This window comes from Dasypus novemcinctus, chromosome 5 (genome assembly GCF_030445035.2).
Source record: "Dasypus novemcinctus isolate mDasNov1 chromosome 5, mDasNov1.1.hap2, whole genome shotgun sequence".
NCBI classification, from domain to species: Eukaryota; Metazoa; Chordata; class Mammalia; order Cingulata; family Dasypodidae; genus Dasypus; species Dasypus novemcinctus.
Genome location: NC_080677.1, coordinates 41,783,838 through 41,811,475, shown reverse-complemented (window position 1 = coordinate 41,811,475; position 27,638 = coordinate 41,783,838). Strand labels below are relative to the sequence as shown.

The 27,638-nt window shown below is 32.4% G+C and overlaps 1 protein-coding gene across 6 annotated transcripts in view; it reads right to left on the bottom strand.

Moving 5' to 3' along the window:
* SNX13 (sorting nexin 13) overlaps positions 1 to 27,638 on the bottom strand; it is a 162,705-nt gene that overhangs the window by 14,102 nt on the left and 120,965 nt on the right. For 3 of the 6 annotated variants that reach the window (XR_011648801.1, XM_058296909.2, XM_058296911.1), the window contains 6 exons: positions 23,584 to 23,621; positions 16,563 to 16,632; positions 12,218 to 12,357; positions 7,558 to 7,665; positions 5,441 to 5,551; positions 586 to 747 (listed from right to left, as the gene is read on the bottom strand). Coding sequence is in view for 4 of the 6 variants with exons in the window: in XM_058296909.2 (XP_058152892.1) it covers positions 586 to 747; positions 5,441 to 5,551; positions 7,558 to 7,665; positions 12,218 to 12,357; positions 16,563 to 16,632; positions 23,584 to 23,621 (629 nt within the window). In the remaining 2 variants the exon portion in view is untranslated. Of the gene's footprint in view, positions 1 to 585; positions 748 to 5,440; positions 5,552 to 7,557; positions 7,666 to 12,217; positions 12,391 to 16,562; positions 16,633 to 23,583; positions 23,622 to 27,638 lie in introns of all 6 variants that reach the window. The other 3 variants (XR_009185799.2, XM_058296910.1, XM_058296908.2) reach the window with 1 other exon arrangement.

The window sequence follows — 27,638 nt, the reverse complement described above, 5'->3', positions numbered from 1 at the left end:
CTTTAAACCTAAATAACTAGGTCATGACTCTTAAAAATGTAAATTTATGGCTGTAATAAACTATTAGGTTCACCAGCTTTATCTGTTAATGTAGTATAAAAAGCTTCCTGGGAAACTCTTCTGTGCAATTCTTGGTATTTACACAGTAGTGTAAGGACCCAGAAAATGATGATGATAAAAGACTTTTGCTCACTTGTTCATATCAATCTGGAAAAAGCAGACTGTTTCCTAAGTGAAAGGAGTATAACTCATTTGCATAATAGCACTAATACTGTTTTGCTAATTTAATGGCATTATATGACAAAAATGGTACAAGAGAATAAAATAGCACTAAGAATGTTTACTAATATTAAATCTTTTAAAATGGATTTTAAAAGTCTAACATATCAGAGACTGAGTGGTAACTGGATTTAATAGTATTAATTTCTGGTGAGAGTTAATTCTCTTTAGTTCTTCATTCTTTATGAGACTTCATATCTGGAAGACTTTGGCTTTCTGAAAGCAAATAAGGTAAACTTAAGCAGGAGGTCAAGAAACGTTAGTTGACTTAACAGTTTGCTTTAGACATTACTGAAAATGTCTTACCTTAAAAAATGATTGCTTTATATCTTGACCTAATTTTTCTGACATTTTGCCCATATTGTCTGACATTTTAGTCATTCCCTCTGCCAAACTATCAGGAAGGGATTTAACGGCATTTGAAACATTCCTCATAGAATTGCGAAGCGGATTTACAAAAGTGTCCATCTACAGGGGAAAAGACATTATACCATGACTTCATTGTACCAGATTTGCTAATTAAATAAAGCCGGGAAAATAGAGAGAGCAACACATGGAAAATGCAATCGTTTTCCAGTCTTATCTCAGAACCGTTACCTTCTGAGTATTTAAAATGTTTATATTCACACCCACATATATGATTTAAAAATTAGTGATGAAGTTATTGCTAGAAAACGAAAGTAAGATTTGGTTCCCCTTACTATGATTAAAGAAATTCCAAATAAAATAAGTTCTCCAAAACAGAAATTGATGCAAATGAAATCAGCTACAATGTACTTCCGCCACAACTCAAAGCAGTATTAAGATACATACTCTGAGTAGATCTGAAAAGTAAACAAGTACGTAAAATAAAATAAAGTTTAAATAACAGTAAATAGTTAATACTTATTTTCCAAAAAAATGGTTAGGATACATTACATGTTCAATTAGAATCTATGAGGGAATTTGGAGTCAATTACAAAAACATAAAAGAGAGGCTGCAAACAAGACATGTAAACTATATTTTAGTAAGGACAAATAGATTATATAAACTACAGAGGAAAATAAGCAGAGATATTAAAAGGAACAAAAATCTCCAGAGGGATAAGAAGCTTTACAATTGATATTCTGACTGACTGTACAACTAACAAGTAATTTCAGTGAAGAAAGGGGGAAGACATCTGCACATGGAACTCTCCGAAAAGGAGAGATTTTTAACAGACAAGAAATTTTAAAATTTTTAAATTTTAAAAAAAGAAGGGACACAAAACTACAAGTTATTTTTCAGAAAGTGTTGAGCCTTACAGAAACTACCAAGGAAAGGAAATTATGCTCCACGTAAAACGGGAAAAAATTGAAACAATGGTAACAAAATGAACCTTACTGCTTGCGTCCAACAATAGAAGCCGATTTTTTAAAAAAACTGCTAATAACATTATAAATTAGCTAAATCTTGAAAACACAAGAAAATTTTTGAATAGAGAAAAACAAGAATACCACATTTAAAAAGTAGTTTGAGGGAAAACTGCTACTTCTGTAATAAGTTATGTTCACAGAGGAGGTATTTTAAAAGCTTTATAAAGGCATGATTTCCACTTTAAACTACATCCTAAGTTAAGAAGTCTTGGAACATTCTCAAAAATATTAGAATTTTATATCTTACATTTTATAGCTGTGTGGGCTTAGATAATACAACTTTTGAGTTGGTTAAATGATGTCACATACTATCCAGGCATGTGGCTAACCTACCACTGATAACTCCTTTAAGATAGGAGAACCAAAAAAACGATATCATGAATAAGATAAAAATAGCTGCCTGAGTAACATTCCAGATATACAGAATCAATTTCTGAGGATAAAGCCCAAGCATTTGCATCGGGGGAGGAAAGTGGGAAGTTTAAAAACCTCCACAGGTGACTCTGATGCCTGACTCCAAAGCAAGTAGAATTTCAGACACACAAAAACAGAATCCATCACTGCACATTTCCAAAATCAGAATTTGTCTAAAATAGATGGTTTTAAAAAAGAAGAAATGAACAAACCTGCAAATAATCAGGCAGAGGAGTGAATTATGGATTGCTAGGACAAGTGCACACTGCTTGACTTAGAGAAACTTACCTATTCATGCAATCATTATCTCAATTAAGTTATATGTACTGGTAACAATACACATAATGGAATTTTAACTTAAATTTGGATCCTTAACTGAAGCATTAAATTTAAAAAAAGATACTGTCTGCAGACGTACAATGCATGCCAGTTACTCTTTCTAGGAATTTGCCCATAGATTTTTCAAAGCTAGGAAAATTATGTGACCAAATTAATGTATTGGAAAGGATTATTTCTCAAGCTCTGAAAGTCTGCTGATAAAAGGCTTGCAGATGATTTCCTCTAATAGTTATTATAGTCCAGTAAAACGCAATTAAGGAAAAATATTAAAAGTTTAATTTAGCCAAAAAGGAAATATAGCTGAAAATCTTGATATGTAAAAAATTATTCTGACAATCCAAGAGGTCAAGATGACCTTAATTATAAGCAAAAAAATATATGATTTACGAAAAATTTGTTACTGCAGAGTGCCAGAAATGACTCCAGTGATTAAAAAAAAATTGGAACTGGATACCTATATGCTGCTGTTGGTGGTAAAAAGAAATTGTGTACATTTAATATAATGCTTCTTCTATCTCAAAAAGCTATTTTCAATGTATTATTTTATCTTAAAATTAATGTAATCCTAAAACAGAGGAAATAAGGTAAACATCAAAAAGATGATGGTTGGACTACATCTCTATTGACAATAAAACAATTTAAAGTTGGAATTTAAACTCAATTAATTCAATCACAAAATACAAAACAAGGCCATCATACCCCTCCCTACTATTGTAAAGTCTGTACTTTAGAACATGTTATTAAAACAAAATATCTCTTAGAAATTTTCAAATCCAGCATCCTAGAATAACCATATGAACTTCTTGTGCTTACAGTTTTTAACTTCTTAATTATTTTGTACCAATTCCTTAATATTTTTTTCCCAAGGGTTATTATTCTGTTTATGAAAGGAGGAGGAGTGTGGATGGAATCTTTTTGGTTTTAATTTTCATTTTGGAATCATTTTAGATTTATAGAAAGTTGTAAAATGATACAAATAGTTCTACATATACATAGAATTACAAGGCCTTCACCTAGCTTCCCCAAATATTAACATCTTATAATACAATTAGCATCTATAGTACAATTACCAAAAATTGGTAAGTTAACATTAATACAATCTACAGACCTCAATCTAATTTCACCAAATGTCCCACTAATATCCCCTTTCTGTTTCAGGATCCAATCCTGGATCACACATTGCATTTAGTTGTCATGACTCCTCAATCACCTCCAAACTTAGAAAGTTCCTCAAAGTCCTTCAGGACATTAAGACTTTTGAAGTACTCTGCAGTTAGTTTTTAGGATGCCCTTCACTTTGGGGTTGTCTCATGTATCCCATGATTAAATTTAGGTTATGAATTATTGGCAGTACCACAGAAGCTCTTATGTGCCCTTTATAGTGCATCATATCAGGAAGTCCATGATGTCAATATGTCCCATTAAAGGAAATATTAAAACTTTAATCACTTGGTTCATGTGGTATCTGTGAAATTTCTCCACTGTAAAGTTACTGATTTCTTTTCATAATTAAAAGTTATCTTGTAAAGAAATATTTTGAGACAATGCAACTATCATATCCTATTTTTATCCACTAATTTTAGCATCCTGAAACAATTATTCTTGCATTTATGAATGCACATTTTTTATTTCCATCATTCCTTCTACAATGGAAATCTGCTGTAAGAACTGTCCCTTCTCCTCATTTATATATTTATTCAAATGAATATGTATTTCAGAATTGATTCATAGGTATTTATTTTATTCTATGAATTATAATCAATTATCATCATTATCTTATTATTCAAATCTAAAATCTATAGTCTTTATATCTTAAATCAGTAACTGAGTCTTATCTCTTCTGTAATCATGTTCTTATATCCACCCCTTCCTTTAAATTCTTGTCAGCCACCCTCTTTTGGTCTCTTATTTTAAGAATGTCTTAACCATTCTTCTAGTCTCCAATTCCTCCCCCTTTTAAATTAATTCTGTATGTTATTATTGGAGTAATTCCCATCTACAGTTTACTGACAACTCCTTGCTCAAAACCCTCCTCCTGAAATGGCATCTACAAACAGGATAAAATGCAAGACTCCTCTCTTTGGTTCTCAGGACCTTCTGCAAACTGGCAAAGCCATGCTCATTTCCACTCACTTAAACCAGCAAATAATCCAAGGCAACTTATTCAGCAACTCAAGAGTAGAAAAGTTGTTTCACATTATAGTAACTAAGAAAAATACACTGACGACACAGTCCTACAAGGCATATCATCTATATTAGGTGTCTACCCCATCTACAAGTGCGGCTACTCTGATTCTACTGCTACTACTACTATTAAGCAAAAACATTTATTCAGAGCTTTATTATGTGTGAGGTACTATAATAAACAGGTGCGATCATTTGATTCACACAACCCTTTAAATGAGTGTTAATACCTTCATTTTTTGAGGAAACTAAAGTACAAAGCGGTTAAGTAATTTGCTCAAGATTATAGCTAGTAAATGGCAGAACAGAGATGTGAACCTATGGATGACTGATTGCAAAGCTTGTGTTCCCACCAATCTATCTTGTCCAATTTGAGAATTTATCATTTATTGTTTTAACATACCATTTTATTATAAGTATAGGTCTTGTACTCCAATGGGATTTTAAATAATAAGATGTTATCCATGAAGCACAAATCTTTCAGGAATATATTCTATTTAACATTTTAACTTCACTTCAAGTAAGAGACATTTCCTTCTCAAGCTAATTAAAAGCTTGTGACCAGTCTTGGGCAAATCTTTAATGCACAATTTCAAAAGTTGCGTTTATCTTTCAAGCTTCTGCTGGATTATAATCTATGTGTAAAGGCAAGAGTTTACACTCTTATCAGTAGTAAACGTAATAAAACATAGAAGATAAACATGCCAAAGAGCACTTAATAAAATTTTCAAGTCCTCAAAATCACAGACATATCTAAATTTATTTTGTTTTATTAAAAAAAAGTATGAAAACAGACCTAAAAAGAAACCCAGTGCAATGGAATGCTCACCTTACGAGCAAAATCTCCTTTTCCTTTACTGTAGGCTTTGTTCTCAAGGAAGTCATACACATAGTGAGCCAAAGCTGGTGATGCTTTCATCATTTCAGGAGTTAATAATAACTAACAAGAAAAAAAGGTATATTAAATTGGTAAGACACTGGAAATTAACTACTGTTTATAATTTCATTTGCAGAATGTTAAGAATGTAAAGATTTTAATTTTATATTTAAAAATCCATATTTACTTTTCTATTATCAAGCTTTATAGCTTATACTAAGATCCACCTTAAAAAAAAAAACCTGTCATTCACATAACCATTCTAAAGTTAACGTAACAGAAAGTGCATAAAATAGTCTAGACAAAGACTTATACGGAAACGGACTTTGGCCCAGTGGTTAGGGCGTCCGTCTACCACATGGGAGGTCCGTGGTTCAAGCCCCGGGCCTCCTTGACCCCTGTGGAGCTAGCGCAGTGCACGCAAGTAGTGCCCTGCCACGCAGGGGTGTCCCCCGCGTAGGGGAGCCCCACGCGCAGGGAGTGCACCCATAAGGAGAGCCGTCCAGCGCGAAGGAGGGAGCAGCCTGCCCAGGAATGGCGCCGCCCACACTTCCCGTGCCGCTGACGACAACAGAAGCGGACAAAGAAACAAGACGCAGCAAAAAGACACAGAAAACACAACCGGGGGAGGGGAGGGGAATTAAATAAATAAAAATAAATCTTAAAAAAAAAAAAAGACTTATAAAGACATCCCCAAAACAAATTATTGCTTTCATAACTGCTAATGATATAACTTAATATGCTAGCTTAGTTCCTTCCATGGTATATGGTTTGTCGTATTAAGTTCATTAATTAACAACACAGTACAACCGCATTTAAATGATACATTTATGGCACTAGATTTGGGAGAAGATGGTCACTTTTTAAATCTTATTAAAAAAATGGTACAGATTTTAATAGTACTGAAGTATGAAAAAAATCAAAAGTTTTGACAAGTCATATAAATGATATCGTACATTCAGCTTTAGTCTAGACAAAGGTGAATAATTTCAGAGATCTGTTTCACTATTATAACAAACCCAATCAAAGTTATAAATATTTAAGAGAGGAAAAGAAAGCATCCAAACAAAATATACAGTATAATATTAGCTAAGTTTCACTCAATTCTAAGACCAGGATTCTACAAATTTTTTCTGTAAAGATCAAATTAGTAATTATTTTACACTTTGTGGTCCAAAGAGTTTCCACTGCAACTACTCAACTCTACTGTTCTAGTGCAAAAGGTGCCACAAATAACAGTAAATGAACGGGTGTGGCTGTGTGCCAATAAACTATTAATAAAAACAGGTGGTGTACTGGATTTGGTGTGTGGGCTATAGTTTGTTGAACCCTGTTTTCTAGAGGGTAGAGTGGGAAGCTAAACAATGGAATACCATTATTTCTGAGCTGATACCTTTTCAAATACATGAGAAAACCTTATGTACCAATAACTAGTACATAAAACTACAGGGAGATCATTATTATATCTGCATCTGGATAAACAGCTATGAAACAAAATTATTTCTGTGACTCTTAACAGTTTATGCAGTATGTAACCTATGAGACATACTTTCCTACTCTACAAGGGAAAGCTTCATGCCCAGGATGTTACATATTAAAAATAGTTACTTTATTCTATCCTTCTCTAGAATTATCCTACAATTTTAGAAGCCTTAGAACCATTATGGGCCATGGGACACAACTACAAAAGAATTTCTGAGATCAAAATCTGCTAGCTTCATTTAGATACATCCCAAGCAGCCACTATCTACTGAATTGGAAACATTTAACTGTTTAGCCTACCATAAAATACCTATGTTTTCCAGTAATCTGGAATGGATATGTGTGTATTCCACCCAGTATTAAAGAAGCAACATCTTTAACACTGAGGGTCCAGAAAAATTCTAGGTCAATTAACAGTAAAGAAATAAAGTTTATAAAATACTAAGCAGACTGCACAGAACATCTGATATGCAGCTTAAAAGTGGGTGCTTTTCTATTAAAATTTTAAAAATCCTTTAATACAAGAACCTGCTATATCTCTGTGCTATTTTAAATGAAAATCTAAAGGTAATAATACATGGACTTACCTGCAAATACGCATTTAGATCCTTTTTTCTCTTTTCTAAAAAATCTCTATCCATATTATTAAAAGTCTTTTTACCAGGAAGCTTCAATATACTTGATAGATTTTCAAACTAGAAGACAAAACATATTCAATAGTCTGCCTCAGTTTTTCACAAAAAGAGAAGAGAATCTCCAAAGTGCCATTTCTCTACATATCGAAAGCATATTTAATGGGTAATTTTGTAATATATTTTACTAAGCAAAAATCTGAAAATAGAAAAATATATTGTCCAAATGTGTCCAAACATGTCGAAAACACAGTTCTAATGTTATTTATTATAAAGAAGAATTTTCAATCAGGAATGACAAATGTGGACAATTGATGAAACTGGGCTATAGGCACACAGCATTTCATAATATTCTCTCTAAATGTTGAGACTGTTCAAAATTTGTATTATAAAAGTTTAAAAAAATATTTTCATTAACAACACTTTTACTTGTGAATAAAGTACTGGCAAATAAAAATCTAATAAAGGCATTTTTAATATCAGCGACTTCAAATCAATTAATCATTACAATAGCTAATGATTTAAAGTAGAAAAGGAGAATTGCAAAATATAGGTCACAGCTCTATTACAATTCCATATATACAACTAAAATACAATGGGTACTTCTTCCCTGCCAAACCATGAAAAAGAAACTCATAGATTATACAAAGAAAAGAAAAATTAGGCATCATTACCATGTATCATATCTTCATAAAATCACAAATACAAACATATATATATATATATATATATATATATATATATATATAGTCTGGTATTTACAGACTTAACACCTGGGTGTATCTCCAAAGGTCCCCAATATGCACTGATCTGTGCTATGCTTTGCAAAGATTTTAACCATGCTAGCTGCTAAAATAGTATAAGGGCAAAGTCATTTAGCTAGTGGCTATACGTGGTCAATAGAGCATGAAACTTAAAGCAGCATCAATGCTTTCTAAATTTTTAAAAATTTTTTATTAGAGAAGTTGTATGTTTACAGGAAAATTACTCAGAAAATAGAGTTCCCATATATACCCCCCCCTTTCATGAACACGTATTGACTTGTTACAAGTGATGAAAGAATATAATAATTATTACTATAATTATTATAATTGCACTATTAACTATAGTCCACAGTTTAGAGTTGTGTTGTATAGTCCTACTTTTTAAAAATTCTTATTCTAGTAATGTATATACACCTAAAATTTCCTCTTTTATCAAATTCAAATATAAACCTCATTTCTTTTCCCATGTGATATATATCCTGAAGCAAAATATTTTTGGCATCATACTTTGTTCTTAAAAAATTAATGGAATACTACAAAAATGGGCTTTCATTAACTGTACCAAATGTACCACAATGGTGCAAGGTGTTAATAATAGGATGGTATATGGGAATCCTGTATTTTATACATGATTGTTCTCTAAGTCCACAACTCTCTAATAAAAAATTAAAAATAATTAATGATTCTATAATGAAAACTAATTCCTATCGCAGAGATTAAAGAGAAGAGGAAATTAAGAGGTTTAAGATAATTCAGCCAAAAAAAATGGAAGATTCTAACAAAAACAAAAGGGGAGGTAGAGGGCATTTACAGGGAAAATGTTATGCTATAGAAATAGCAAAAATATGGTGATACAAAAAAGTATTAGCATGGGTCTTTGAATATCAAATATCCACTGTAGTATACCTGATTATATGAATTAAAATTGAAAAGCACCATACCTTAAGGAAGCAAATGCATTCTTTCAAGGTTCCTAGAAAACATTTCCTGGAATATTACATATGTACATTATCTTAAAGCACTAACTTAATTTTGTAGAATGCAAAGTTTATTCTGGCAATACTAGAATAATACCAGAATATGAATGTGTCAATTAAGACAAGATTTATTTCAGAAACTTTAAAATAGTGAACTTATTAATAAATAAATAAAAACACATACTGAGCATCAAAATAATAAGTTTTTTTTTTTAAGTTTAAATCCTTAAACTTTTTTTGTAATAAAGTTATCTGTCTGGAACACAAACATATTTGCCCAAGAGTTTTCTCAAATATTGTCATTATAAAAGTCAGAAACAAATGGGGATTTTATACTCTGTATACACTCATTAGATGTTTGTTATTTTAAAAGATTATCTATAAGTACAAGTAAAACATAGCCCAGTCCCTGAAAAGTAATATAATTCCTTCTGTAAAAAACTGATGGAAAATATTTTTTAAAGGTATGCAAAAGAAATTAATTTGCCTAAAATAAAAACTCATAAATTAGGGGTATTTCAATGTTTACAAAGGACTCAAATACTGTACTATGTAAATCACAGATGTTCCAAAATTAAAGATTTTATCTTTTTTCATTAAACACATCAGATTTAGTTTCCTAATTAGAACACTGGAAAATTTAAAGAGGAAAATTTAAAGAGCAGGCTTGAAATTTTATATTAGAAGGATGGAAAATTCTTCATATCCACGCACGTTAGCATATACAAATACTCAATATTACTTAAATCTCTACTGCTTTATCTACACTTATGTATAATTCACCCAATAAAACATAAATATACAATATCTACTGGAATATAAGTTGGAGAATAAGAACTTGGCCTATTTTGTTCACTGTTATATCCCCAGAACACAGAACAGTGAAAAGAGAATATGCCCAGTAAGTATTTGATGAATAAATGAATGGGCAGTCCAGGCCATTATTAAAATAATATGACATTTAACGTTTTAATTATTTTCTTTTAATTTTATAATTTTTTTTCATAAAACATAAAATCAGACTAGTAAAAATTCTTAAGAAAAACTAAAGATAGTTCATATATTTAGACTGGAAAAAAGTTCAAGTCACAAATTAAAATAAACAAAATGACACCTTTTAAAATACTTTTACTACGTTAAGAACTCTATAGAGTTAACATTTATACATGGCAAAATGAATTACAAGCCACTACATTTTTCTTCCACTATTTTATCAGGGATTTGAGTTTTGAAAATATAGATATGGCAGAAATGAAAGTCAAACAGCCTGGGCCTTTGTTACAAACACATAGTATTTTACTTAAACCTAATATTTCACTTGTAAGTTTAGCTTTTAATTTCGCAGGCTCTGTGAGAAATCTACATACTCAAGTTTAAGTAATTTTATAAGAAACACAAAGTCAAAACATGTCTACTCTGTTTCAAAAATTAATTGTGCCATATCCAATTCTGTTTAATTTTTGGTGGTGTATTTACAAAGGAAATATCTGTATGGACTGTCCCATTAAAGTTTTTTAAAGTATATTCTTTACTTATATCTCTCAGTATGCAGACATAATATTTACAGTGTTTGCCAAGAACATTTAAATCAGACAATGATTATGATTCAGTTATAGTAAGAAAATGACAATTACCTACACAAAGAAATTTTGATAGTAAACCAAATTTCCTTTAAGTTGCAAGTAAGTAAAACTATTCTTAGCTTCAAAACTATTTTTAAAATTATCATGCTTGATTAAAGTATAGGGAAGGAAATGAAGAAATATATGAGCAATATTCTTTTAGAACAATATCTATCTATATATATATATTTAAAAGTAAAGAGAAAAAAATGTAAAGCAATTTCTTTAATGCTGGATAAAGTATTTACCTTGGCAAAACAATCAAGCTAAACATAAAAAAAGATCTATTCAACAACAAGAAGAGAATAGACATATGCAAAATTATTATTTATTTATGCTTGTAATTCAAAATGATTGTTTGAACATGGATGTCAGGAACCAACCACTAACCTTCGGTTTTAAACCCTTTTAAACACTTAAGAGTTCACTTCATCCTATCCATATTTTAATGAGATTATCGTGGTACTAATCACATTTTCTCTATTATCCTAACTGAAAAAGGTATTTTCTGATTACTGAAGTGGTACAAGTATCATTTCAAAGAACACACCTAATCAGGTGTCAATTTAATTATTATTGCTTTTAATGTTTTAATACTAGTTGTGTATTTTAAAAAACCTTGAATCAAAAGAGTCTCAAGAGTTAAATTTCATAGGTCACCCACTAATCTAGTGGATAGTTCATTTTTTCTAAGTTAAGAAGATGAAATATTTAATTAAAAAATAGGATTGGGAAATAAAATTCTTTTCATTTCTTAACTTTAAGAGTCCTTATCATTGCTTCCATAAAACAAGACAGTTGCATTTACTAAGAATTTAAAAGTATTATTTGGTCATGTTAAATTTATTTAAGCAAGGACTTAACTAGTACACTTTTGGAGTAGACTGTATTTAAAAAGATCCACACCTCGAAATTAGGTCCCCCAAAATCCCATCCCTGTTTAAAACCAAACCCAAATACCTTGGAAAAGCACAATAATCATACACAAATATTTAAATCAGAGAGAGAGATTCATTTTAAGGAATACCACTGGTATTTTGGCACTAGACCAGCATGGTTAGGACTTAGCAATATCTGATTTATTGGTTAAATTTTCAAAATCATTCTAACATTTATGCTGATTATCCAAAAAATTCTTACCTTATTTTCACTCATTAGTTTTGGTCACTACCTGGGCATCCTCATTACTATTTAGAACCAAACATCAAACCGAGAACCAACGTAAAGTATATAAGCTTTAAAACCTCATTACCTGTTCAGTGATTCTCATGTGGAAGTCGTGGAAGTCACTGTAACGACGATATGTTTTCCACATCTCCTCACTGTTTAAATTGCGCCGGTGTACAGTAATGGCATATAATGCGTATGTCTTGCCATGATCATTACAAACGCCTGCCACAGCATATGGGTCATAGTCAGCATATACTAGTCATTTCAAACAAAATGAAGAGGAACAAAAGACACAAAAAGGAGGAAGATGAAGAACAAAAAGAAACAAAAAAGACCACATGTAATGAGGAAGAATTGAAATGACAGACTGAGACAAAAGGATGTCACCAAAGGATAAAATTAATTCCTATCCTATTTATCACATCCATAAGGCATCATTTTTGATGGCTATATTCCAAAATAAACTAATGACATATAACAACACTACCAACTACATAGTGAAATATACTTTGAACTCTTCCCAAAGAACTTTTATATAGGTGCCACAGTACCAACTGAAGGTACAGCATTAAAGTCTCTTAAAATAAGGTCTATCTATTCTCTAGCAATTCCTACTCTTTTATATAATATTTAACAATTTACAAGGGTAGTTTATTCTGGGGGTTGGAAAAAAAGGCATTTTCCTAGTTATTTGCCACATATCATCTAAGCTAGGTGGTCTTTAAAATTAAAACCTGTTCCCGGTTTATACTAATCTTAAGTAAGAAAAGGCACTTTGAATCTTTTTTGTCTTTTCTAGTTTCCATTTCTTTATCTCTTTGTGCTGTATTCTACTCTAGATCACTTCCTTAGGTCTCCAAGAATATACTTAATTTCTCCCCATCTATATATGGACTATTTTTAAATCTATCCACTGACCTTGATTTCAACTGTGGCACTTTTTTGTATCTAGAATTTTTATATATATATTTTTCATACTGTTGTATCCTTGCCTTTGGATCATATTCCTTATTTTTGCTCTCTGAACTTTTAGCATATTTATTTTAATTCTATTTCGGATTGTCATCCCCAAATAAAAGATGCAAAAATTATATTGACCTTGACATTCCTTGTCCTTTACCAAGTACGTAGGCTAAGGTTCTGCAGTTTCCCCTTTCACAATGAGCTGTCCTTTGTAATTATGGACTTTTTATTTATACAAAGGATTCAGTTCCAGCTTCCAATGGGTTGTCCAAACCTGCTTCTTCTTTCCTTGAAGCCATTAAAATGTTATGAAAATCATGATTGCAGTATCTATGCTCCCATGAGCCTCTTAGCTTCAACTTGTCATTGCTTCCCTGAATTTGATTCTTTTTTGGTTTATGGCATCTGTGGATTTCCCCCTTTAGTTATTTTTATTATATTGTTTTGACCAAAAATTTTGTTAGTTTATATATAAACAGGCAAAGAAGAATCAGTATAGTTTCTTAGTAAATTATTTCAGTCACTTAAAAGCTAGACATCAATATTGGCAAATATAGTTGGACAGATACTTCTCAAATTTTTACCAAAAGCTTCCTAACATTTGCACTTTTTACTCAAAATCATCTTTCAATCCCTTTGTACCTAATATCAGTGTTCTTGATTTGACAAAATATAAGACTAGAAGTAGACTTTGTCATCTTGTTCTACAGAGGCATTAACTCAGTGAATGGCAAAATTATTCACTGCTCACCTCTTCCAATCATGTTTCTTTCAGAGACCTATGTAGGACAAACAGCACATTTTTTCACTGTTAGATAACCACCATTTCTCAATGGAGTTAGCATGGCAAAAGTGGAATGGGGTTTATCTGTTATGTTCAAAATAGACTTGAGGAAGGAAAATAGAAAACAGACGTCCATTAGACAATCAACCATAACCAATTAGGATTAGCAAGACCAAGGAGAATAACAAGGAACAGAAAAAAGAAGAAAAGAATTCAAGAAAGCATTATAGGCAGAGATGATCATGACAAGGGTATATGCACAAAAGGAAGAATAATGAGGTTATGATAAGAGAAATGCGAGAGAAGAGAAAGGTAATCTGATTTTAATATAAGATAATAAGGTTACATATATTGATTTTGAGATGATGAAGAGATATTTTAGAAGAAATGGCTAGCACATTGTTTTCACTAGTTCAGTGCTACTCACAGGTGATCTGCAAATTATTTGTTACTAATCCATAACCTAGTCACTAAGCATATTATTAAATTTAGCCATAATTTTTTAAAAAAGATTTCTTGATGAAGGAAACAGCATGTACTAGTCCACAGATCACTCTTTGAGTAGCACTGAACTATGTAAGTTCTACTTCCAGTAATAGAAATGTTAAGGACATAAGGATGTAGAATCAAAGAAAATCTGGAACCCAATTGGTAAAATATTTATTGAACAAAATAATGTCTAATGCCTACCATGTAACAGGAGCGTTAATATTAACTAATGGGGGGCGGGAGGGAGGGGAGAGAAATATCTAGTTGTGACCATTACCACTTGATACAACCAGGCCTCAATTATTCATAAGGTCTATATGCAAAGTGGACAGTGGCAAGTGTTGATATAATGTTGAGGATTAAATAAAATAAGCTCTCCAAGCTCTAAAAAAATAAAAAAAAATAACAATATTAACTAATGTAATTCTCCCATAACAACCCTATGGGTAGGTATGATCATTATGATCCCAGTTTACAGATGAGAAAATTGAGGTAAAGAGACAAAGAAACTCATCCAAATTTATCCAACTATTAAGTGACAAAGCTGGGATTTGAACCCAAGCAATATGGTAAAAAAGCTGTCCTCTTAACCACTATTAACATGTACCTCTTCAGTATCTATACATTAAATTTGTTCTGAGAAAAATAAAAAGGCCTAGCATAGTGTTTCCATACATATTAAGAAGCTAGTAAACACAAGTTGAAAGAAATGGAAAAAAAATAGACAATAGAGCTGAAAATTAGAATACACAAAGAAGAGAAAGATCAAAATTAGAAATACAGACATAAACATCTCCCTATAGACATAAAAGTTCACGGTTTCTAAAAACAAAATAAAAGGATAACTATTAAACATGTGTACTTTAAGAAAGACTCTCATATTTGGAAGATAAGACCACAAAGAAAATAGAGAATTTTTTAAAAACTAAAAAATTTTAAGGAAAAAAAACTGGACAACTATAGCAAAAGCTAAAAAGAAAAGCAAAACGACCTCTGGTTTTACTGACAAGAGGATTGTCTAAAGACCTTTGGGCGGCGCCCCGTAAGGAGAGCCGCCCAGCACAAAAGAAAGTGCAGCCTGCCCGGGAATGGTGCCAACACACACGGAGAAATAGCGCAGCAAGATGACACAAGAAAAAGAAACACAGATTCCTGTGCCGCTGACAACAACAGAAGCGGACAAAGAAGATGCAGCAAATAGACACAGAGAACAGACAACCAGGGGAGGGGGGGGGCAATAAATAAATAAATCTTTAAAAAAATACTTCAAGCACCAAAGTAATGTATGCACCAAGTACTTGTAAAATATAAAGAAACAACAACAACAACAACAACAACAAAACGGTAAAGAAAAAAGAATCAGCAATTATAGATAACTTATCCCAGAAATTTGGCAGGGAAAAGAACGCAAAATGAGACTTTAGCTTCAGTGAGAAACAAAAGAAAACAGATCTTAAAAAAAAAACAGGAATAAATGCAAATTGATATCTTTTAAACTATACTTACACTATAAAATCTCTTTTTTGAATCTAAAATATAAGCATCAAATTGAATTGAGGTATATACTACAGAATGTTTATACTTCATTATATAATCTGAAAAACACATTCCTATATTCTAGAAATAGTGAGAGGCCATATAAGAAAACGAACTTTATCCAACACGCACTGACATAATCTAATAACCCATTAGCAACAATGGAAATGGATTATTTTTCAGTTCACTAACCCATCTGAATATATGCTGAGTCACAAAGTCTCAGAGGTTTCTCACCTCAACGTCCACACATTTCTTGAACATCTGAAAATTCCTATATATGAAGGATTTAAGTTATCTGACTTTGCAAGTATAAAAACAAATATTGAACTCAAACTTCCCCCAAAACAATTTACTAAGAATTATACAGACAAGTATCAGCTAGACTCGAACATAAAGAGGAAAAGATTGGTTTCAGAGTTTATTAGAAATAACAAGACATTTAGAATTTAAGCATTTTTCAAATGTTAATAGTGACAATTTTAGAGGAAATAATAACCAAATGATCTTCATAGAGTTTAATGAAGGAACATGTTGCAGAGAAAAAAAGTAACTTAAAAATATGACTTCAGAACCGGAAAATAAAGGTTTTAAAAAATATGGAAAATTTAGAGATAATTTTTTAAGTAAAAGTTTGTACAACAAAGTATCTTACCGGTATCTGAAATGTAAGCATGAAGTTGTACTGAGTCATCAGAAGATACATTTGAAAGGTCATCTAAAGACTGGGGATGGGGAGGATGGAAAAAAATAGGAAGAGAACATTTAAAATTTTATAGGAAAAAATTTTAAAGAATTCTACAGCATATATGCACTACTCATCTTTATCCCATGTAAGCTTTATATTATTTATGTCTCCCTGCATCCAACAATAATCCTCTACATTTATACTACCAGGAAAGAGAAAAGCCAAGATTAAGAAAACGAAGCACATTAATTTAATTCAACTTAATACATCTGATTATTTCTTCCTTCATTGCTTGTCCATATATCGCAATTCACTACTTATCAATTAGATCCAATACCTGTCAACAAAATAAAAACCATGGGTAAAAATAAGTACATAAACTTAAGCTAATGTTTTAATTTTTTATTTTTTAAGATTTGTTTTATTTATTTCTCCCTCCCCCCTCCTCATTGTTTGTGCTCGCTGTCTGCTCTCTGTTTCTGTTCAATGTGTGCTCGTCTTCTTTTTAGGAGGCACCAGGAACCGAACCTGGGACCTTCCAGATGGGAGGGAGGGACCTAATGGCTTGAGCCACCTCCACTCCCTTGATTTTTTAAAATACTGAAATATACCAGCCACCTTTGTATTCTTCAACTTAACATTTGTAAATTTCGACAATTTTAGTTCATTTAGACTCCTTATCTATAAAATGAGAATATTAAAATAATCAACTTCAAGAATTCTACAAGGATTAAATGAGAAGACATAAACATTTATAAGACTGCCTAAACAGCAAATGTTAGGTATTATTATTTATGAAATGAAGTGAATATATAGACTATGATAGATTTTAAATGATTAAAAAAAAAAATCCAAGAATGAAATTATTACTGACTGACCCAGATTGAATCTTTGACAAATTTGGTCTCTGAGTTAAAACGTTTTTTTGTTTTTTACTTACACATATACCCATACATACATAGAAAAAAACATTAATCATACAATATAGGCAAATGGCAGAAAAAGTCTGCTGATAACATAGAAGGCCTGAGGCTGCTCTCATTAGAAAGGCCTGCTTGGAAGGTCAGCCCTTGACTGGCATCTAAGAATTTGGATTTAGGGAGTTCCACCTTTCTGTGCTAAGAGTGATTAAATATGCCCAAAGACTGTACAAACAATGCAGTTTATGCTGAGCACTTGCTTTTCTTCCGGTAGTCTGGAGTTCTGTTATATGGTATGCAGAGGGTGCCTACATGTTTGTCCTCAATAAAAACCCTGGGCAATGAATTTTAAATGAGTTTCCCTGGTTGGTAATATTTCACAGGAACTGTCACAATTTGCTGAGGGAATTAAGCAAATCATACACGACCTTCCTGGAAGAAGACTCTCAGAAACTAAGTGTGGATTCCTCTAGACATTGGCCCATGTACCTTTTCCTTCTGTTGATTTTGCTTTTTATTCTTTTCTTGTAATAAATCATAGCTGACCACGACTACACACTGAGTACCGCTGAGTCCTCCTGCAATCACTGTGAACCTCCAAGGGTCTTGGGAACCCCCGACACACATACGATTCAGACATATTTCACATTTTTTAAAACCATAAGATCTAAACGAGCTTTGGAAATCCTAATGTGATATTACTAATTACTACCAAAGTCTAAAATAACTGAAATGCAGCCATGCTTATGACATAAAGCAATTTAAATTAAGACAACTGCCTTCTAAGAAGAAAGCTGAAAAATATATCTACTAAAGAATGATCATTAACAGAAGCAAAACGTGGAACTTCCATACAGGTAATACTTAGGACTTTTATGATCATGTGCAGTAGAAGAATCATTATATTAAATTAGGTCTAGTCCTGGATCCACCATTGATACACCAACTAGTTTTTCTTGTATCTCAGTTTTCCCAGTGGTATAGTGGTATAAAAATAACTGCTCTACTTTCCGTCAGCACAAAATGTGAATTAAAATACTTTGAAAAGAAATAGAATGTACTTATTTTTAAGTAGACATGAAGCTTATAATAAAATATTTTTACAGAAACAGCAATCCTTTGCTTTAATATTACTTGTTTGTGAAAAACAGAAACCTCACAGGAAATAGAATTCACTATCAAATTTAGATTATATTCTACAGTGATTTCTTCTAATTACAAGCTAGCACAGGGAACATAAAACAATCAACTTTCTTAAAAAAAGTATTATTTATGGTAACCTTACTTTATAGGCTAACATTTAAAAAGCTAGATGCTACTTACTTACTTGAAACACGCTAGTATCTCACACTATACAACTCAGATGCAAATATCCTCAAAGAAGTAATTGTTGACCAAATCCAAAAGAATTATACACCACAATCAAGTGGATTTTATATCTCATATGCAAGGGTGGGGTTCAATGCAGAAAATAGATTAGCATAATACAACTCATAAATAAACTGAAGAAAAATCACATGATCATCTTAACTGACAAAGGCATTTGACAAAATACAGCATCCTTTTCTGATAAAAAGCACCCCAAAAGACAGGAATAGAAGGAAACTTTCTCAACATAGTAAAGGAAATTTATGAAAAACCCAAAGCTAATACTTTACTCAACAGTGGAAAACTGAAAGCTATCCCACTAAGATCTGGAGTAAGACAAGGATGCCCACTGTCACCAATGTGATTCAATATTGTGCTGGAAGTTCTAGCTAAAGCAGTTAGGCAAGAAAAAGAAATAAAGGCACACAAATAGGAAAGGAAGAAGTAAAATTTCTGTTATTTGCTGATAATCTGATCCTATATATATCTAGAAAATCCTAAAAATCAACAACAAAACTACTAGAACTAATAAGACAACTTCAGCAAAGGGGTGGGATACAAGATGAATATGCAAAAATCAGTAGTGTTTCTATACACTACTAATGAGCAATTTGAGGATGAAGTCAGAAAAAATTTCCATTTACAACAGCAACTAAAAGAACCAAATATTTAGGAATAAACTTAACCAAGGACATAAAGGACATGTATTCAGAAAACTACAAACACTACTAAAAGAAACCAAAGAAAGCCTAAATAAATGCAAGGACATTCCATGTTCATGGATAGAAAGAATAAATACTGTCAAGATGTCAATTCTACCTAAACTAATTTCTAGATTCAATGCAATGCCAATACAAATTCTAACAGCCTCTTTTATAGAAATGGAAAAGTCAATTATCAAATTTATTTGGAAGGATATGGGGCCCTGAATAGTCAAAAATGTTTTTTTAAAAAAGGAACAAAGTTAGAGTACTTTCATTTCCTGACTTTAAAGCATAATACTTAGCTATACTTGTTACAACAGTATGGTTATGGCATAAAGATAGATTTGCTGACCAACAGAATCAGAATGAGAATTCGGAAACAGACCCTCACATCTATGGTCATGTGATTTTTGACAAGGCTATCACACCCACCAAGCTGTGTCAGAACAGTCTATTCAACAAATGATGCTGGGAAAACTGGATATCCATATCCAAAAGAAAGGAGGAGGACCCCTATCTCACACCTTATACAAAAATTAAGTCAAAATGGATCAAGGATCTAAATAAAAAAGTGACAACCATAAAACTCCTAGAAGAAAATGTAGGAAAACATCTTCAAAATCTTGTGGTAGGTGGTAGCATCTTAAAACTTATACCCAAAGCATAAGCAATGAAAGAAAAAGAAAAGATAGCTGGGACTTCATCAAAATTGAACACTGATATGCTTCAAATGACTTTTAGAAGGTGAAAAAGCAGTCCATCAGGAAAAAATTTTCAGAAACCACACATCCAATAAAGGTTTGATCTCCATGTTATATAAAGATATCATAAGACAACTATAAAAAAACAAGCAACCCAATTTTTAAAATGGGGCCAAAGACTTGAATAGAAATTTTTCCAAAGAAGAAATACAAATGGCCAAAAAAGGACATGAAAAGATGTTAAACTGGCTATTAGAGAAATACAGATTAAAACTACAATGAGATGCCACTTCACACCTTACAGAATGACCATTCTTGAAAAGGTAGACAACTACAAGTGCTGGAGAGCATGTGGAGAAATGGGAACACTCCTTCACTGTTGGTTGGAATGTAAAATGTACAGCCCCTGTAAAGAACAGTTTGGCGGTTTCTCAGTAATCTACATACAGAACTGTGATATGATCCGGCATTCCCACTACTAGGAATATATTCAGAAGAAATGAAAGCAAGGATGTGAAGGTATTTACATGCTGATGTTCAAAGCGGCATTATTCACAAATTTTAAGAGAAATAAACAAACAAGTATCCATCAACCAATAAATGGATTTTAAAAATGTGGTGTATATATACACAATAGAATACTATTCAACTGTAAAAAGAAATGAACTTGGGATGAATATGACAACATGGATGAACCTTGAGGACATTATGTTGAATGAAATAAGCCAGATACAAATGGACAATTACTGTATGGTCTCACTAATATGACCTAAATACGATGTAGTAAACTCATAGAGTTAAACTCTATAGAGTATAGGCTACTAGGAGATAGAATGTCATTTGAGAAGGGGAAGCTGATGGTGAATGTATATAGAATGTTTAATAAGAGGGACTGTAAATGTGGTGAAATGGTTACAGTTGATGGATCAAACTGAGAGCTACGAAGTGTACACTTTGGATATACTGTACAATGCAGGGGACCATTTAACACAGTGAACCCCATGATGACTGATGGACTCTGGTTAACAGTACAAATATGAGAATATTCTCTCATGAACTATAACAAATATGCAATATAAATACATGGTGTTAATAATCAGATGATTTGTAGGAAAAATATACCAAATATAAGCTATGGACTATAAATAGCAGTAATGTTATGATAATGTTCTTTAGTCATTTGTAACAAATGTGTCACAACAATGTAAATTATAGGTAGTGGGGTGATGTATGGGAATTCTGTATAGTATGTACAATGGTATACATGATTGTTTTGTTAACTGAGAACTTCTTAAATTAAAAAAATTGCATGTGATTGCTTTCTTGCACACTTAAAATGTATAAGTATTATTTTCATTACAGATGAAAAATCTGAAGAAAAAGTCTTTTCTTAAACATCAATCACAACAATGCACATGCAAATATCAAGTAACTATAAAATTGTAATTGGTGAAATAATATTAACTATAAAACTACAACTGATTTAGAAATATGTGTTCATTAGTAAAAGTATACATGCTTTAATGGTATATTGAAATAAAACACAATTTGCAAAGTTATCCTTAAGATTCTTTAATTCTTTGAATATTACACTAAGAACTAAAATTTAAATTTAACTATGATGATTAAGCAAACACAAATTAAAATGATACTGCTAGACATGCTTAAAATTTACCCGTCCATCTCAATTGCAAACTGAGTAAATTACCACACACATTAAATATTTTCTTTGCTTGATATACTGAAATAAACTATCATAATCTGTTATAATCTTAAACTATTTTAAATATGCAGCTATGTATTAAAATTTGTCAAAGTACAAAAAAAAAAAGACTTCAAGACTTCAGCTACTTAAAGCTCGAATTTAAAAGACTTAGGTGAATAACAAAATACTACAAATTCAATGCCCTCAAATGTAATCTTTTCTTTATCCAGCAACTGCTATGGTTTCTATCACTATATGGCAAAAAGGAACTCTCTTATTTGAAAAAGGATTTATTCCAGACATGGAACAGAGGAAGATGATGACGAAAAAAGGTGATAAAGATGAAGACAAAGACGAAGAGAAGGTGACAGTGAGGATGAAGAAAGAAGGAAGAAGTCAGAAGTAGGGAGAAAGGAAGGGAGGGTGGGAGAGGGGAAAGAGGAGAAGGCTGAGGAAGGCAGGTAGGAAGGCTGGATTACAAATGTGAATCCTAGAAATTTTAAATAAAAGTTTCATCATATTTGGGAACTTTTTCTATATAATGAACAATATTATAGACACTTCTTAACACTACCTTCATGCTCGATGAGCCAATTCCTTTAAAAAAAAAAAAGCTGTAGTATATAATAAAGTAAATGATACCAAATGATTTAGGAAAACAGTATTTTTTAATGACAAAATATTTGACATAACATTGTGGCTGATGTCTTTAGTGTTTTGCTAAATGCTATCTTGTGTATAGTAAATACTATATTTACTCCATAAGCTTATTTTAAAGGTAAGTATAGTAGTATAGGTGACAACATAAGATAAACTTCTAAACCATTTAGCTATTACAAAAGCTAAAAGAAAAAATAATGCAGATCGAAGGAAATACAAACAAAAAATCTGGACTGAAACCTTTATAGAACATGAGTATTTCTTCCTAGTAATAATTTAGAAAATATGACATCCATTGGCAAGGCTAGATACATATTATAAGACCACTTAAATGTTATTTTATACTTCACCCTGAATATATGAACTGACAATGACATAGGCTAAAAATGTGCCATTCTTAAACCTCTAATCATAATAAGATGTAGCAGCGTAATTCACTTTAAAAATGTCTAAATTTAAAAATTTTTTACAACTACCTAAATTTTTTGGTGTAGACTTCAAGAAATATCCAGAAGAATTCAGTTTTTCCCAACTAGTTTTACATTTCTTTTCTAAATAAAAGAGAGAGAAACTGATTTGAAAGTAAACAGATTTACTGCACTGATCAAAGAGTCGTTTAAAAATACTAGATATTGGCATCAAATATAATGAAGTTCAATTTCTTTGTTAACTGTTGTGCCTACAAATAAATTATGTAGATCCATCCTAAGCCAATTTTAAAAAGAAAAAGGAAATTTAATTTTTTTAAGTTCTAATTCACAGATACCTTATATGTACATTTAGCATTTCTTTTAAAAGTGTAACAACTTCTTGTAATATTGAAGGGTGATTTGGGGGCTGCTAATATATTTATTAACATAAGCCAAGGTTCAGTCTTTCACACTATTTCAAAGTCACTTTAATGTTCCAAGTATCCTTAATAGTACTTACCAAATTTATGCTTCCTGTAGGAGACCCATTAAAAGATTCTGTCAGGGAAAAAATTCAAATTAGAATACAATTTAAAATGTTTTAAAAAGATGCTTTATCTAGGGATTCAAACACCAAGAATGAAAGTTACATTGGTCAAGACATAAGAAAACAGTAAATAAAAATTGTGACACACAATTTAATTCCTTAATCCTATGGTTTTTCAAAGCAAATGTATCAGTGAAAATATATACCTATCCACAGTCTGCCAAAAAAAAAAAAAAAAAGGTCATTTATGAATAGGAGAATTATTAAATGATTTTCGGAGTGTCACATTAAGTTGTCTGATACAGAGTAAGCATGAGGAAATATCAGCACTATTTTATTTTTGTCTAACTGGGTTAAGAAATACTACAACTAAATTTTTCTTTAAAGTGGGGATAAATAAATAGGCTGATTTTTAATATATTGAAAAATAGGCTGATTTTTAATATATTTCTTAGGATCACTTATTCTAGGTAGGAGATTTGGCTCAAAAACATTGAAGGGAGGGAAGCAGATGTGGTTCAAGTGATAAAGCTTCCATCTACAATATGGGAGGACCCAGGTTCAATCCCTGGGGTCTCCTGGTGAAAAAGAAGAGAAAGAGTGCCTATGCAATTAGCCAGTACCCACAAGGTGAACCAAGTGCCCATAAGGCGAGCAAGTGTCCACGTGACGAGCCGAGCGCCTGTGTGGGTGTCTGCATGGCATGCCATGTACCCATGTGGTGAGCCAAGTGCCCATACAAGTGCCCATGTGGCAAGCCGAGTGCCCACGCAGTGAGCCGAGTGCTTGTGTGGTCAGCTGAGTGCCTGCATGAGTGTCCACGTGGCAAGCCGAGTGCCTGTACAGTGAGCCAGTGCCTGCACAAATGAGTCACATAGGAAGATGATAATATAACAAAAGAGAGACAAAGGGAAGAGTCAATGTGAAGCACAGCAGCAACCAGGAACTGAGGTGGCGCAATTGATGGGGAACCTCTCTCTACATTAGAGGTCCCCAGGATTGAAGCTTGGTGAATCAAAGAGGAGAAAGATGAGAAGACAAAAAAAAAAAGAGAAAGAGATACAGAAGCCCACACGTGAATGGACACAGAGAGCAAAAGCAGCGGGGCAGGGGAAGGGAAGAAAAATAAATAAATGAAACTTTAAAAAAAATTGAGGGAAGCAGATGTGGCTCAAGTGGTTGAGCCCCTGCTTCCATGCACAAGGACCTGGGTTCAATCCCTGCACCTCCTAAAAAAATAATGAAAAAACCTACTCTCATTGGAGAGTGGACGTAGCTAAATGGTTGAATGCCTGCTTCCCATGTACAAGGATCCTGGGTTCAATCCCTGGTACCTCCTAAAAAATTTTTTTTAAATAATAAAAGTAAAAATAAAAAACATTTTAAATCTAGGTTCTGAAATCAATACACAACAAAAACAAAATTATACTTAAAACTCCATATGTGATACCACTTAATTAAAAGGAAACTAGGAAACATAATTTTAAAAACTGATGTTAGATAGTAAGTCAATTATACATTATTAAAATTAATACCAAGTAATAATCTTTTCTCTCAGGGTTTATATATCTGAGCAAATTAAGTTACCAATTAAAGTGTACCTCTGTGAAAAATGAATATGTTCAAGAAATAGTCATATACCAAATTAAAGCTAATATATGCTTTCTAGCACTTACAAGATTATTTATGAATTTGAATCTCTAAATGGGTCTCCAAAGTATATTCCCATTACTTCTATAAAAAAGCAGTTGGTGTTGTCTCCCAACTTTAACAACTGCAAACACTGAAGAATATGCCTTAGTTCCTCAAACCTTGGGTCACAAAAGCTAAATAGGAAATTTCACCTAGGATTATCCCTTGGTTAACAGCAAGGTGATAATTAAAATTAATAAAAAGTTCACTATCGTTCTTATTCAATGATATGCCTCCTACCTCCTTCTGTAGTCTGGTCTGCTCACCTCTTAAATCCTCCCACAAACACAAGTCAATTTAAAAGAATTCAGGAGCAAAATAAGATACAGTTTGTTTTCTTGATTAACAATAAGGGGACCCAAAATACAGCCTAGAATCAATCTTGGTCAACATTTAATGGAGTATTTCATTACTGCCTATACACATTAGAAAACAAAAAGACAGTGTTCAGCATGAGGAGAAAAAAGGGACTGAAATCCAACTAAAAAAAGGAAATTTTAATTAAAATATTTTTCATGCTTTAATAAAGGGGGACATACCTACCTTTAAAATAGTTTAAAACTAAACTACAAAAAAAGCAATCACAAACAGAGAAAGAGAGAGGGAAATGAGCACAGGGGAGGAGGGAGGAGAAAGAATATGTATGATCAGGTTATCCAGCTACCTACCTACTAAAATTTAGTTAAATAGGAATGTAATTTCTTCCTCAGCCCAACAAACCACCAGAGGTCATTGATTTTAGTCCTTTTTAATCAGCTATACAACTGTGGATTATACAATTATTCCAAAATGTCTAAAAAGTAGCCCATATTTCAAAATGCCTAAAAAAATACAAGCCTTGAGAAGTTTAATTTTAGAAGCCAGAAAACTTATGTATAACAACAACAAAAATATGTGAGCAAGGCCATTTTGATTAGATTACCTTATAAAGAGAATAGGTCATAAGCATTACTATTTGAAAAAAGTTGTAGAAATGGCCTAGAAACCTAAATACCGACAAGACAATAAACATGAGTTATTTTAATAAAAATGTTTTATATTATACCTATCATTCTACATATTTCTTGTTTTTTTTTAAAGGAGGTACCGGGGAATAAAACCAAGAGTTCATACATGGGAAGCAGGTGCTCAACCACTGAGCTACTGCTCCCCAATGGGAGCTGGTTTTTTCGTTCTTTCGTTTGTTTTAAAGATTTATTTATGTATTTCTCTCCCCTTTCCCCCACCCCGGTTGTCTGTTCTCTGTGTCTATTTGCTGCGTCGTCTTCTTTGTCCACTTCTGTTGTTGTCAGCGGCATGGGAATCTGTGTTTTTTTTTTGTTGTGTCATCTTGTTGTGTCAGCTCTCCGTGTGTGTGGTGCCATTCCTGGGCAGGCTGCACTTTCTTTCGTGCTGGGCGGCTCTCCTTACGGGGCACACTCCTTGCGCATGGGGCTCCCCTACATGGGGTACACCCCTGCGTGGCATGGCACTCCTTGCGCGCATCAGCACTGCGCATGGGCCAGCTCCACAAGGGTCAAGGAGGCCCAGGGTTTGAACCGCAGACCTTCCATGTGGTAGACAGACATCCTAACCACTGGGCCAAGTCTGCCGCCCTGTTTGTTTGTTTTTAAGAGATACCAAGGATCAAATCCGGGACCTTGTATATTAGAAGCAGGTGCTCAATCACTTAAGTTATATCCACTCTCCTACATACTTTTTCCACATGGTTTCAAAGAAGTGATAGGTAACTTCTTACTTATGAAAGTGTAAGAGCTCATCAATTAGTTCATAAAATGTTAAAAAACAATGCCCTAGAAAGATAGTAAGATATATAATTACAACCTACAAGCAATGATTCCAATGCTAGGGGTACTAAGTGACTGAAGAGAAATTAATTTACTTTCAGCTCTAAACCATTTCCGGGGGGAAGGGGCAGAGTACTTTGTTTTAAAAGGTTTTAAGAAGTCTGAGATGGCTTGTAAATAATTTGCTTCCATTTGTCACATACAAATGTGATAGACTGGCTGGAAAGATATGAATGGAAGAGATAAAGTCAATTTGAAAGACTTAGAAAAATTCTTACAATATAGAATAAAAAATTATTCTCACAGAATATAGCACTACTCTGTGACCATCTTAAATTATACACTACTTAGAAGCTCATATAGTTGGTTTTGATTCAATTTGTCTTTTTTCATTCTGAGCCATTTCATTCAAGTCGATTTTATGTATGCTAGAAAATTTCTAAAATGTATAAAAATATAAACAGTACACATTTCAATAACCATTCTAGGATAAAGTGAGACAGAGTTGCTACTGCAAATTGCACACAGCTCTAACAAATGAATGTTTTT